General features: G+C 39.7%; 1 protein-coding gene across 2 annotated transcripts in view; it reads left to right on the forward strand.

Annotated features, from left to right (window-relative positions):
• AFF3 (ALF transcription elongation factor 3) overlaps window positions 1–15,271 on the forward strand; it is a 418,376-nt gene that overhangs the window by 268,989 nt on the left and 134,116 nt on the right. For both annotated transcript variants that reach the window (XM_073590524.1, XM_073590525.1), the window contains one exon: window positions 14,575–14,626. In XM_073590524.1, coding sequence (XP_073446625.1) covers window positions 14,575–14,626 — 52 coding nt within the window. The remainder of the gene's footprint in view (window positions 1–14,574; window positions 14,627–15,271) is intronic.

The raw sequence follows: 15,271 nt of genomic DNA on the forward strand, positions 1-15,271 counted from the left end.
ACTCATGTCCGTAATCAGTAAAAAGAAATATAGGGGGCTTCCATGTCACTGGTAGTACAAGGGCTCTGGAAAAGCGCTATGGCTCTTTGCTCCCCAAAAGAAATTCAGCAAATTCTGCACTCCCAAATCCAAATGCCCCCTCCCTTTTGAGCTCCAGTGTGCCTTAACCACATGTAGTGTCCATATGTTTGGCATTTTTGTAGCGATGAGAGCACGCTTAATTTACAGGTGCATGTCTCCAAAAGCACGAGCTGGGTATTACAATGTGCTGGGCACTACAACATACTGGTGACTACAATTTTTTGCTCCCCAAAAGAAATTCAGCAAATTCTGCGCTCACAAATCCAAATGCCCCCTCCTCTGTTCTGAGCCCCAGTGTGCCTTAACCACATTTAGTGTCCACATGTTTGGCACTTCTGTAGCGATGAGAGCATGCTTAATTTATAGGTGCATGTCTCCAAAAGCAAGAGCTGGGTATTACAATGTGCTGGGTACTACAACGTACTGGTGACTACAATTTTCTGGACACCACAATGTCAGATTGCACTTTTCACTCAGCAACATCCACTACTGCTTGCTTCTGAAGAACACTCATGGAGTCAAAACATGTAGATAAATTCTCAGAGGGGTGTAATTTTCAAAATGAGGTCACTTGAGGAGGAATTCTGCTCTTCTAGCACTTAGGGGCTCTGTATATGGAGTCTGCAAACAATTCTAGGAAAATCTGTGCTCCATGAGGCAAATAGCACTCTGTCCCTCCTGAGTTTTGTCGTCTGGCTAAGCAGTACTGTATAGCCATATGTAGGGTATTTCTACATTCAGAAGAAATTGTGAGACAAATTTTGGTGCCATTTTTACCCATTTCCCCAGTGTGAAAATGTAAAATCTGGGGCTACAAAATTTGTGGCCATTCTATTCTTGATTGCCCAATGATTTAAAATTCTGTGACATCCCTGTGGTGTCAATATGATCACTGTACCCTTAGATGAATTTATTGAGAGGTGTATTTTGTAAAATTGAGTCACTTATGGGGTTTCTGCATTTCTGGCACCTCAGGGGCTCTACCAATGTGACATGGCATCCTCAAACCAGTCTAGCAAAATTTAAACTCTAATATGGCGCTTTTTCCTTTCTGAGCTTTGCACTGTGCCTCAAAAGTAGTATTCGACCCTGTGATATCAGGGTCCTGCATTGCCCCTAAGACTGGGACACCAACTATCCCTGCTCCCAAAGGTACCTCTAAAGGTGACAAGGTTTGGGACATCAGCCTTACTGTTCTTCTGTTACAGGAGTTATAAACACATAAACAGGTATAACGAAAAGCAACTAACATACAAAATACTCACCAAAGGTAGATATATAAGGAAGGGTAGGAATGTACAAGCCAAATGGGAATAGGACAATGTGGAAAGCATCATACCAAAAAACAGCATGCAACAATCTCCAGCAGCAACAGCAATCTCCACCAAGGAGCTAGGAAGTAAAGCTTTCACTGGCGAGGAAGAGAAGGTCTGGACAGGTTTTATAAGCTGTGAGATGGAGCTGCAAGTTTCTAACCAGCATAGAAAGGGTCGTTAACTTCTTCAGCTCCAGAGGAAGCAAAATCCTAAATGGAAGGTGTGCGATTCACAATATGTAGTGATTTTCTAAACCCAGATATCCCAGGAGGACGTAACCCACTCGTGACACTTTGACAGCACAGTTTTATATCCACTTCTCCTCCAAGTTTGCATCACATCACATCACATCACAGGGATTGTGACTGTCACAACCCTATCAGGTGAGCAATTTCCTGATTTTTCCATTTTGCTTGAATACCAGATAAGACCCTATTGCACTTTCTGTCAATCCAGGTTTTACTTCTCTCATAATTAATTGTCAAGTCCCATCTAAACTTTAAAGTGCTGCGGAATATGTTGGCGCTATAGAAATAAAAACTATTATTGATTCACTGCCATAGCGCCAACATATTCCGCAGCACTTTAAAGTTTAGTTGGGACTTGACAATTAATTATGAGAGAAGTAAAACCTGGATTGACAGAAAGTGCATACTGTTAGTTGCTTTTCGTTATACCTGTTTATGTGTTTATAACTACTATAACAGGAGTCCCAAACCTTGTCACCTTTAGGAGCAGGGATAGTTGGTGTCCCAGTCTTAGGGGCAATGCAGGACCCCTTTCCCCATGTACGTACAAAGCATGACACAAAGGTCCAAAGACCGCATTGTACTTTATATTCACTTATTTTATTTATTTTACTCATTTATATAGTACCATTAATTCCACAGCGCTTTACAGTCATTATTGGCACTGTCCCTGATTCCCTATCAGTATGTCTTTGGAATGGAATGTGGGAGGAAACCGGAGTACCGGAAGGAAACCCACGCAAACACGGGGAGAACATACAAACTCCTAGCAGATGTTGTCCTTGGGGAGATTTGAACCCAGGACCCCACCGCTGCAAGGCTGCAGTTCTAACCACTGAGACACCATGCCACCCATTTCTCCTCCAGGTGTGCAATAATGACATTATAGAGTATCACATAAATCAATGGATACCAAAAGGAGTGAGGGCTCTGTCCGCAAGCTTACAATCTATGAGGAAATAGGGGAGACACGAAAGGTAGAAAGTGCTTGAATTGTATGGTTCAGCCATCAATAAAAAAATAAGGTATATACATAATGCTTCAAGAATCGGTCACCAGCCAGTAAGAGTACAAGTACAGACACAGAGGGCTATTAAGTGCATGGAAGATTTGTGAACAGATGCCATGAGGGTCCTGATTTTGAACAAAATTTTGTATGGGCAGAATGGTTGCAGTTAAATAAGTGTGGTGAGGCAATAGTGCAGTCTAAAGAAATGCATTTTTAGGTCACGCTTAAAACTGTGGATATCAGGAATTAATCAAATTGTCCTGGGTAGTGCATTCCAAAGAGATGGCGCAGCACGTGAGAAGTCTTCGAGACAAGGGTGGGAGGTTTGTATTATTGAGGATGTTAGTCTTAAGTCATTAACAGAATAGAGGGTTGGGTGGTAGACTGAGACAAAGTAGAAGATGTAGGGTGGTGCTGAACCGTGGAGCATTGGTTGAGAGTGATAACTTTAAAGTATATTGAATTCTAGAGGATCTGCAACCATTCTAATGACTGGCACAGGGTAGAGGCATCTGTGTAGCAGTTGGAAAGGAATTTGAACTTGGCTGCTGCATTCAGGACAGATTGGAGAGAGGAGGGTTTAGTAAGAGGGAGACCGATTAGTAGAGAGTTACAATAGTCCAGACAAGAATGAATAGGAGCAACAGCAAGGGTTTTTGCAGAATCAAAGGTAAGAAAAGGTCAATTATAGACATGTAGGGAAGGTGACCTGACGGACGGACGGACTAGTCAGAGTGAAGAAAGATAGGTTTGCACAGTGTAGGTAGGAGACAGTGATTACAGTGGGGAAACAACTAGGAAAGTGTAGTGGACGTGCAGTACCTTGGGATGACCATTAGATGGCAGGGTGGAGTGTGAGCAAAGGACTTTACAGCAGCTTAGGGCTTTAGAAACCGTTGGTCATGGGGGGCGTGGTGACAGTTAGTGACAGTTTCAAGGAACCGGGGAAGTTATAAATTCTGAGGGAGGGTTCCAGAAGATTCCAGTCCCCAGGGGGAGCCCAGGTGACAGGAGGACTTCGCCAGTCTGTGTGCCCTGAGGAGAATCCGACCAAGGGGACTGAGGAGAGGAAACGTCAGGGGGTGGTCCTGACAGAAAGATACCGCAGAAGAGACGAGGCAGTGAGTGCCATATACCGTATTTGACACGACGACTGACCAGTGAAAGCGCTGTTGGTTATTGGGCCTAGGGCGGCCACAGTGGCGGACCTGTCAGGAGCGTCGAACAAGTGAAGGAGGGACAGTACGCATATGTACGTCCTTATTGTAAAAGTACGGTGTGTAAACGGCTCTGGAAACGGAGGGCCGATAAGTGAAGAAACGTGCGGTGTGCTGCGGAGGCCGTCAGGCGGACGGCAAGTAATGAAATAAACTTGGACCTGTTGCACCCAGAATCTGCCTCATCGAGTCTCTGTTATCATCTCTGCGCGGTACAAAAGTAGGACCACCCCCCCCAGCTCGGCACCCCACCACCGACCCTACAGACACACCAAAGAACCCACAAATAAACATGCACTCATGCAAAATAAACACAATGAAGTAAGGTATTGCTTTCAGAATGCAGTGATTAAATAAAAAATCACCTCACTCTTAGGCTATGTGTACACACTGCGGATTGGTCTGCGGACTTTTCTGCACGGATTTTGCAAAATCCGCAAGTAAATCCGCAGGTCAGAAGACCTGCGGTTTATCTGCAGATTAGCCTGCGGGTTTGCCCTGCGGTTTATCATCTCTACAATGGAGGAAATGGCAAACCGCAGTGGAATCCGCAGAAAAGAATGACATGTCAATTCTTTCTGCGGATTGGAAACCGCAGCGTATACACATAGCCTTAGGGTATGCGCACACGTTGCAGATGTGCTGCGAATCCGCAGCGGATTTTCTGCGTGGATTCGCTGCAGATCCACAAGTGTGTGACCAACCAATGTAATTCAATAGGAAAAAAAAGCTGTGCACATGCTGTGTAAAATTCCGCACGGAATCCGCAGCGGTTTATTTTCTGCAGCATGTCAGTTCTTTTAGCGGATCCGCATGCGTTCTTACACCCATTCCATTAATGAAATCCGCAGGGCTAAAAATGCATGCCAATCCGCAAAGAATCCGCACAAAATCTGCACAAAAAACGCATAAAATCCGCAAAAAAATGCGGCTTTTTACCTCCGTTTTCTGCCAAGAGATGCTGATTCCATGCAGAAAATTCTGCAGGCAAATCTGCAACGTGTGCACATACCCTTAGGCCTCATTCTGTTTTTCACATACATGCTCTGTCTGTGGTTCTGTCTGTGATCGGGTGATTCTTAAAGCGGCGATACCAAATATGTGTATGTTGGATTTTTTTTATTGTTTTATTTTGAATGGGGAGAAAGGGGTTGATTTTAAATTTTATATATTTACTTTTTGCTTGCTTCAATAGTCTCCATGGGAGACTAGAAGATGCACTTTTCAGATCGGGTCTGCCACATGTAGACGGTGATCAGATCGCCTGTATGTAGCAGAATTATTCACTTGCTATGAACGCCAACCACTGGGCGGCGCTCATTAACAATCCGGCAGTGACAACTCATTGGTGACCCGCGAACACATGACGGAGGTCACCGATGGGCGATATTTTCGGCATGCTTACCGGAAGCGCGAGTTAAATGCCGCTGTCAGAGTTTAACGGGTTAACAGCTGCCAGTGGATCGCAATTCCACCCGCAGCTGTTTGAGGCACATGTCAGCTGTTCAAAACAGCTGACAGGTGCCAGAAAAGATGTGGGCTCAGCGCCGGAGGCCACATCAAAAGAAGGGAGTCCGACATCGGCATACTATTAGACAGATATTAGCAATTTTCCATTGTGAATCAGAAGTTCAGAAGGAAGGTGAGACGAGGTGGCAAGTGGAATGAAAAGAAGAGGCTGATAAATGGAGAAAGAAGCATATTTCACTGAGAAAAGATATTACAAAGTTTGCTTGTACTGTTGATTTATGTAAAGTTTGTTGAAATGAAAGTGACTCTTTAAGGCACTAGCTTGGCCCTTAACGCCTTCCCGACACCTGCCGTACATGTACAGTGTATGTCAGGTTTATGGAAATGTCACTGGATTTTAGCCTCTAACATCACCAATTAGAGTAATGCTGTTAATTCCTTAAAGGGAACCTGTCATATGAAAAAAATGATGTTAATCTGCAGGTTAATAGTGCACTGAAGCTGCCCAGTGAGAGTCCTGGTGTTGGGAGGAAATTAACTAATGTCTGTATATGTCATTGCGAGGCATTAGCTACCCATATTTTAATTTGGAATATTAAATGTTGTATTTTATCTAGCATATCTGATCCTGCTGATCCCTAAGACTGGGATAGGAACGCGATTGCGTAGCCAAGTCCCACCTCGCCATCAGATGGCAGATGAATACTCGGTAGGCACTAGGCCCCGTCCCACCAGGGAAAGCCTGGTCCATCACGCAGAGGGTCTACACCCGCCAGCTTGAATGGAGGAATGCATATGACCTCTTCATAACTCCACAATGTGAATACAGATTTTATTCAGACCAGATTTTAAAAGAAAATCAGATCCAAACTAGACATTAAATAAATTAAGACACCAGGCCAAACTTCCATGTTTTTGTAGAGCCTTTACCACAAAATAAAGACTGCAGACCAGTCCTAATTATAAATTCCTGACTATGCCCCAAAATACTGGCCCCCAAATCAATACAGACTCCAGCCCTACTCTTACAAAAGCAAACAGGTCCCAGATAATAAAATACAGACTGCAGATCAGACCCCAAAAAAAATACAGAACACAGATAAAACCACCCAAAAGAAAATAATTCCGAACTCAGACTAAATACAGAACAAAATGTGTTTTCAAGATTCACATTAGGCCCCGTCATTGGAAAATTAGACATATTGCCACCAAAGAGTGATGAGGTGTAGCAGAGTGTATCTTTTGATAATGATCACTGGTACACAGGAGAACTTCACAGAGCAAGGTATCTTCAGTAAACAGCATTTACTTCTTATGGGTAAACATGAGATAAGAATTCAGAAGCACACAGCCGTGCTGCTGGTATAACACAGTCAAAAGCGAAAGTAAAACCTACCAACAACAAGAGAGCTTCCCTCCCCACAATACAGCAAACATCTAAGTTCATACTATCGCATCTGCTGTCAGGCTAGTGTAAAGTCCTTTACATAAACAATAAGTCCATTTCTGTTGCATACGCCAACACCCTTTCTCAAGAGTAAGGACTTATTCAGTCAAACCCAACTTTTTTATTAGTCTCTGGTGTTTATCAGCATTCAACGCCTTCGTGAAGATGTCTGCTGTCATTTCTTCAGTAAAACAATATTCTAACTTCAAGACTCCTTGTTCCTCATGATCTCTCAAAAAATGATGCTTCACATCAATATGCTTGGTTCTTGGATTGACTCTTTCCATCTGAGCAAGAACAAGACATCCTTGATTGTCCTCTTTCAATTTTGTCGGTTCCAACTGTGGTTGTCCTAAGTCTGTCAACAATTGTCTTAACCATAGAACTTCTTGGCTTGCATGTGCTGCGGCAACATACTCTGCTTCTGTTGAAGACAGTTTCACAATTGAATGTTTCTTACTTGTCCAACTTATTGGTCCACCTGAGAGGAAAAAATATGTCCACTGGTAGATCTTCTGTCAGTTGGATCTTCAGCCCAATCTGCATCAACGTATCCTGTTAAAATGCAATTATCACTTGTGGGTAGTTTGAGCTTAACGTTGCTGGTTCCTTTCAAATAACGCATTACTCTCTTTACAGCATTCCAGTCAGCTTTATTTGGTTTTGACACCTTTCTACTCAGGATTCCTACTGCTGCTGCGATGTCTGGCCTTGTTACAGTCGCTAGATACAGTAGTTTTCCTATTGCTGTTCTGTACTCTTCATTATTTGGTAACATATTTTTCTCACTATTCATCTCTTTAAGATAATTAGTTTCCATTGGAGACTTTACTGTTTTTGCATCCTTCAATCCAAATTTTTCTGTTATGTCTTGAATTATGTGATTTTGATTCAGTAGGAAACTTCCGTCTTCTTCTCTTTCTATCTGTATTCCTATGTACTGTTTCACATTTCCCAAGTCTTTGATTTCAAAATGTTGCTTCAGGACTTTTAGAATGTTTTCTTTATCCCTTTCTTGTTCAGAACAAATTAAAATGTTGTCTATATATGAGTACATAAATCCATCTATTCATCAGCCTTTTTGTGTACAAGCATGGATCAGCTTTGCTTCTTTGAAAATTTTCATTTGTAAGCACTTCCGTGATTTTGTCATTCCACGCTTTAGCTGCTTGCTTTAAACCATATATGCTTTTCTGTAGTTTGCAAACTTTGTTTGGGTTTCTTTCGTCTTTGAATCCTGGAGGTTGTTCCATGTAAATGTCTTCTGTTAAATTTCCATTCAAAAATGCTGTCTTTACATCCAGATGTATCAGTTCCATCTGTTTCATTGCTGCAACTGTAAGTAAAGTTCTTATTGTAGCATGTTTGACAACTGGAGCAAATGTCTCATCATAGTCTTCTCCATATTTTTGAGAATACCCTTTAGCTGCGAGTCTTGCTCGGTATCTTTCAGGTGTGCCATCTGTTTGGTATTTTACTTTAAAAATCCATTTACATGCTATGGCTTTTCTTCCTTCTGGTAAATCTGCCAGTGTCCATGTATTTGAGTCATGCATGGATTTCATTTCTGTTTCTGTTGCTTCTATCCATTTATTAGCTTCTTGTTTAGGGAGTTTAGATATGTCTTCCCAAGAAGTAGGTTCATAACTTTTACTTGTGCTTGTTTTCTATGAGAGATGTTTTGGTGGTTTACCTTTGTTTTCTCTCATTGAACGTCTTGGTTCTGTGTCTGTTTGCAGTTGTATTTCTTCATTTTCAGTATTCTCTTCTTCATTAATTTTAACTACTTTCTCATCAGATACTTCTTCAGCTATGTCACAGCTGTTCTTCTCATTTTTTGTGTCAATTGAAATCATAGTGTCTTCATTTAGCTCCTCAATGAATGTCACAATGTTACTCACCGTGACTCTGTCTGTTTTGGGATCTAGGATTCTGTATCCCTTGCAATTTTCACTATGTCCAACAAATATTCCCTCCATGGATCTGTTTTGAAGTTTGGAACGTTTTTCTGTTGGAGTGAATACAAAAACTTTACATCCAAAAACTTTTAAATGATTGACACTTGGTTTCATACCTTGCCACAGTTCATATGGAGTTTTCTTCAGTATTCTGGAAAAAAGTCTGCGCTGTAGATATGTAGCTGTCATTGCTGCCTCACCCCAATATTTCTCTGGTAGTTTGGAATCTGTCAGCATACATCTCATCATTTCTGTCAGAGTTCTGTTTTTCCTTTCTGCTACTCCATTTTGTTCAGGTGTGTACAGAAGTTTTCTGGTGTTCTATACCATTTTGTCTTAAGTAGTTTTCTATTTTGTGACCTGTAAATTCACCTCCATTATCACTTCTGATGACAATTGGCTTCCTTTGAAATTTGTTACTTGACCTTGTTACATAGTCTACAAGTTTATCAAAACTTCACTTTTGTTCTAAATTAAGTATGTGACTCTGTATCTTGAGTAGTCATCTATGAAAGTCACCATGTATCTATTTCCTCCTGATGTAGTCACGTGCATGGGTCCACATATGTCAGTATGCACCAAATCAAGTGGTCTTTTGCTTTTCATCTTTCTTTTGGAATAGATATTCTTGTGGCTTTAGATTTTATACAACAGTCACATCTTACGGTAATTGAGGAATCTGATATCTTTAGATCTTTTGTCAATTCTTTTCTTTGTAGTTCCCTTATACTGTCAGGGTGTTTGTGTTCTAGATGTCTATGCCACACGTGAATACAGTTCTTGTGATCATGTGTACATACCTTCATCTGTTCCTTTGGTGTGTCAAGATGATATAATTGTTCATCTGCCTTGACATTGGTTATCACCTTGTTTCCTGCTAGAATTGCACACTCATTGTCTTTGAATTTTACAGTGAGTCCATTGGCTGTTAAATGCTTCACAGATAACAATCCGCCTTCCAATTTTGGAACATACAACACATCCTGTACAAGTATCTTTGAATCTTGCCCGAACTTGTTTGAACAGTTTAGCATACCTTGTACTATACCTTCTGCGGTTATTTTGCTTCCATCTGCAAGATAAATGGCTTCTTTCTTATCTAAATCAAGATCAGTGGAGACATTCTTGTCACTAGTCATATGACTCGTTGCTCCTGAATCAATAAACCAACCAAGTGATGATTTCTTGTCTGTTACTTTAAATGTGCCATTCCAATTAGTCTCACATGAATCGGAAATTGTGTTTTTTCACTTTCTGTGTATGCTCTTTATGTTGTAATTTTTGTTGTTCTGCTTTCCATATGGTACAGTCTTTCTTTATTATAGGGTTCTCTTGTCTCTTTATTATAGGGTTTTTTAAATTCTGTAGCTTTAAGAGCGTTTCCACTGTCCTTTTCAGTAGAAGAATCATTTGTATGTTCTTTTCTTCTCTGATATTCATCTATGAGTCTGGTTTTCACAAAATCTAATGTGATGTCTTTTTCCGGTCTTGTCTCTAGGGCATTTATCAAGGCTATATACGAATCTGGTAAACTGCACAATAATATTGCTGCTACATGACTTTCTTTAATGTCTTCACCAATAGACCTTAGCTGTGATATTACTTCCATCAATGAGAATATGTGCTTCTACATGTCGTCATTTGCACTCAATCTCATACTGTAAAGCTTTCTTAATAGAAATAACTTGTGATTTAAACTGAGTCTTTCATGTAATTTTCTTAATGCGTCCCACATTCCTTTCGCTGTATCCTCATTCCTTATGTGTATTAATTGAGCATCATCCACTAATAAGCTAATGGCGCCTCTAGCGTCTCTATTCTTTCTATCCCATGTCTGATTATCTTCATCAGGTCTATATGTAGTAATTACTTCCCATAAATCATCTTTAGATAACAACATCTCTACTTTGAATTTGCATAACTGATAATTTTCACTGTTCAGCTTAGCTACTGTGAGTTTCAGCTCAGTGCTGCACATCATTTTTATATAGCCTTACTTGTTTTATGAAGATATTCTTCTTTCTTCTTGAGTTCCTGTATATCCTGTGTGTGGTGATTCTCTGTAATTATCTCCAGTGTTCCTGGGTCACAAATTCCTTTGTCCCTCTGTATCTGGATTTTTTCAGCTTCCGTTCACTGGGTTTTATCTTATCTGTTTCTACGGTATTTGAGGTTATTGCTTGTAATTATCTTCTGGGTGTCTCTGTCCTGGGTGTCTGGGCCTATCTCCTGTTCTGGGCCCATAACCTGTAGCAGAGTGTATCTTTTGATAATGATCACTGGTACACAGGAGAACTTCACAGAGCAAGTTATCTTCAGTAAACAGCATTTACTTCTTATGGGTAAACATGAGATAAGAATTCAGAAGCACACAGCCATGCTGCTGGTATAACACAGTCAAAAGCGAAAGTAAAACGTCTGCTGTCAGGCTAGTGTAAAATCCTCCTTTACATAAACAATAAGTCCATTTCTGTTGCATATGCCAACATGAGGAGCATCGCAAACTGTGTGAGTTAGGTGAAGTAAGTAACTACAAATTCAGGACATAACTTCATGAAGACTTACATGCCCTTCCTGGAAATTTCAAAATGGGCAAGTCTATGTTTCCTTATTATAGTGTGTATGTTAGATACATTACTTCATGCTCCAAGAAACACCTAGAGAACAAATACTATAATAGCACCGTATAAAAACAGGAATACTCAAAACAATAGATCAGAACCACAAAAAAGAGAGTACAAAAACCTGTATATAGTGTCAAAAATGTACCAATGTTATTAATATTAATTTATAAAAATGTTATTAGGACAACACATAGTTCACAATAACACATCATTCAAGAAATAAAAATATGAGGGACATGAACAGTAACAATGTGGTAGACAATTTAATACCTGTAAGGACTAGGTATAGAAAAATCCAGATAAAATTATCTATAGAATCCACATAAGATTTTATCCCATAAATTTGTGGTCAGTTGGAAAAGGGAGACTAGCCTAAATATATGTACATTAATGTACATTAATTGTAATTAAATTAACTCCACATTTTTCCAAAATGCCATACAGCAATCATACAGGAAAGTTCTTACCAATTGAGTCCAAGTATACCACATGCAAAGCTGCCCCAACGTGCGTTTCGCTTGGGCTTCCTCAGGGGGCAATGCTCATATATTATATAAAGCTGCGCAACTAAGGACACAAATCTAGCTTTCTGCATATTATGTGATAGGAACACTGCAATAAAGATTACAGAACATTCTGTATTTATTCTTAAAGGGAACCTGTCAGCAGGATTGTGCACAGTAACCTACAGACAGTGTCAGGTCGGAGCCATTATACTGATTAAAATGATACCTTGGTTGATGAAATCCGTCTTGTGGTTGTTGTGTAATCTGTATTTTCAGTTTTCAGTTAATGATATGCTCTTGCGTTGCATGTAAACTAGTGTAACTGTCATATGTAAGCATTTTACTAAGGCTGGGTTCACATTAGCGTTTGGCTGGTCTGCGTAGGGCTGTGTACTTCTTCCCTTAAGCTCCGCCTATGCTCCGACCTACTTCTGTATGCGTCCTGAGTACCTATCTTTAACACAAGGACATGCGTTGTATGCGGATGTGTCCGCGTGCGTCATTTTGACGTTCCCGCAAACCGCATGGGAACGCAACATGTTGCCCTATGTCTTTTTGCAAGGCAGTGGAAACAGACTTCCCACCCTCCTCTTTTGATCTACATACAAAAATCAAGGAACTTAGAAATTTAGAACACATTGCAGTCTTAATTAACTAGTTCAAGACTGACCATTCACCCCAATTTTTAACCAAGCACATTTTCCTGTTTTTTTCGTATATGCGTAAAACAACAAGAGTTGTAAGAAGTTTTCTCATTCGGATATTCAAGTCATTTTTCTGTCTTTTTAGTGATACAACGGATACAATTTGTATTTATTTATTTTATAGTTATTTTGATGCTAACTTTTTAAAATTCTTTTGGAAATACATTTCAGTTTTTCCCCTTTATTAGGTTATTTTTTATGACCACTGAAAACATCTAAAATGCATTTTAACATATTGGAAATGTTTTTTTTTCATGGAGGTGAGTCGCGCGTCAGATTGTATTATCTGTTGCTTTTCTTAATTATTTTGTTACCTACTTTCTATTTATCTTTAAGTTAGTTAACTTGTTGTGCCCCCATATGGTAATTAACCCATTCACAACCTTGGGGTTTTCCACTTTTGCGTTTCCATTTTTCTGCTCCATGTCTTCCCAGAGCCATAGCTATTTTTCTGTCAATATTGCCATCTGAGGGCTTGTTTTTTGTGGGACGAGTTGTACTTTTGATTGACACCTTTGGTTTTACTATATAATGTATGGGAAAAAATTCAAAGTGCGTTGAAATTGCAAAAAAAGTGCAATTCCACAATTTTTTTTTTGTATTGTTTTTTACCATGTTCACTAAATGCTAAAACAGACCTGCCATGATGATTCTCCAGGTCACTACGAGTTCATAGACACCAAACATGTATAGGTTCTTTTTTATTTAAGAGGTGAAAAATATACAAAGTTTGCAAAAGAAGAAAAACATGATGCCATTTTCCAAAAAGGAGGGACACAGAGGAGCTGTCAGGCTAAGTGAGAATAGACTAAGCCAGTGGATGCTAAAAAATACAGCATACAGTATAGAATTATGTGTTGAGTGGATAAACACTTTTTTAATTGACTTTATTTGATCATGTACATTTTTGATGTTGATGTATAAGACTGGATGTCACACAGATGTCACAAGGACACAAAAAATGGACACATGAATCAGAATATGGCTGAAAATCGTTTGAGTTTTCTTCATGAAACCTGAGCGATTTTTCATACACTTATTTTTCTCCGACCTAACTCAGGGAATGGAAGAGTATAGTGATGGGTGAGTAGCATCGTTGCTCGGGTGATCTCCGAGTGTTTTGGCGTTCTCGGAGATTTAGTTTTCGTGGTCTCAGCTGCATGATTTGCGACTTGTAGGTAGGCTGAATACATGTGGGAATTCCCTAACAGGCATTCCACACATGTATTCAAGCTGTCTAGCAGTCGCAAACCATGCAGTTGAGATGAAGAAAACTAAATCTCCGAGCACGCCAAAATACTCGGAGGACACCCGAGCATGCTCAGGAAAACCCAAGCAACGAGTATTCTCGCTCATAATTAGAAGAGTATGAACTGAGCAGGAACGCTGACGAATTTGAATATTTTTTACTCTCAATCACCTGATATTCTCAGTTAGATAAAGGACACTTTTCCACCAAAATGGTAGGTATTTTTAATAAAGACTATTTAAAAAATTGCTTACGTTTGTATCTAGGAACAAAATAAATAATAAAGTCTGTGAAAAGGTGTAATAGGCCTTAAAATCCCAGCTTCCAATCTGCGCATAATATTACTTACATTCTTTAATTATAGAATTAATTATTGAATGACAAGCGTTTCTATTTACTCTTTTAAGGATAATAGAAACTACAAAGCTGTTTGTAAAATTAATTAAGCCTTTCTCGTTCTACAGTACTTAAATGCTGTTTGATCTGTAATATCCTGCCCAGAAGCCACTTTAGGTCTTGGATTTGTTTCCTCAGGTAATTATAATTTGTCAAACACCAACAAGCATTGTGCTGCCACTCTGCAATAATATACTAATTAGGCTAACTCTGATGTCCTATAGTATTTTTATAATGAAGCTAACAGTCTGACACCATTGCTAACATAATTGCTGGTTACTTGTTACAATTCTTCACACTAAATAAAAGCCTTTTAAACAATTTGTAATTCTTACTTTTTCATTTATAGAACATTAGAAGATGATTTGAAGCTAAGCAGTGACGAGGATGACTGTATTCAGGTAACATTAATTACGGTACTTCTATGTAACCATGTTTCATTATTTTTCACGATCTGAAATTATGAAATTGCATCACATCCATTATGTCGCAGGAAGAATTCAGGAAGCAATTTTGACTCGACCTTTGTCTAATCAAGTGAAGTGAGGAAGAAAGAAATATTCCACTCGTTATGTCACTGCTGAATAATTACTACAGTTTTAACAGTATATTGTAATCTATAATAACAGCCCTTTTTCAAATGCCATAATAGGGTATATAAAAAAATATTCCTTTTAAGCTGCCTGGTCACTTGTGAAGCATATCCGATGAGCGTAGTTCAAAGTCTGGACACCGAGACAGTGTCAAGTTGTGGGAGAAAACTAGGCAATTGCCTAAGGCGGCCATGACCAAAAGGGCCTCCTGTCTTTAGAAGCCAGAAGCTACTGATAATACCAGTCCTGCATTATTAGTGCAGCTTCTGAGGTAAGAAGTGCAGATGGACCTTTGATTACATCACGGTGTGACCATCATGTGACCAGAGGTTTTTCACCCTGTGAAGGTCACAAAGAGCACTATTAGAAATCCTGTCTTCTAGCCAAAACTTGTTTTGGTCAGATTGGACCGCCGTAGTCCAGCAGCAGATTTCCAGAGTATCATCTCCCATG

Source organism: Dendrobates tinctorius, unplaced genomic scaffold (genome assembly GCF_039654945.1).
Source record: "Dendrobates tinctorius isolate UK_male_01 unplaced genomic scaffold, ASM3965494v1 ptg000117l, whole genome shotgun sequence".
In the NCBI taxonomy this organism is placed as follows: Eukaryota; Metazoa; Chordata; class Amphibia; order Anura; family Dendrobatidae; genus Dendrobates; species Dendrobates tinctorius.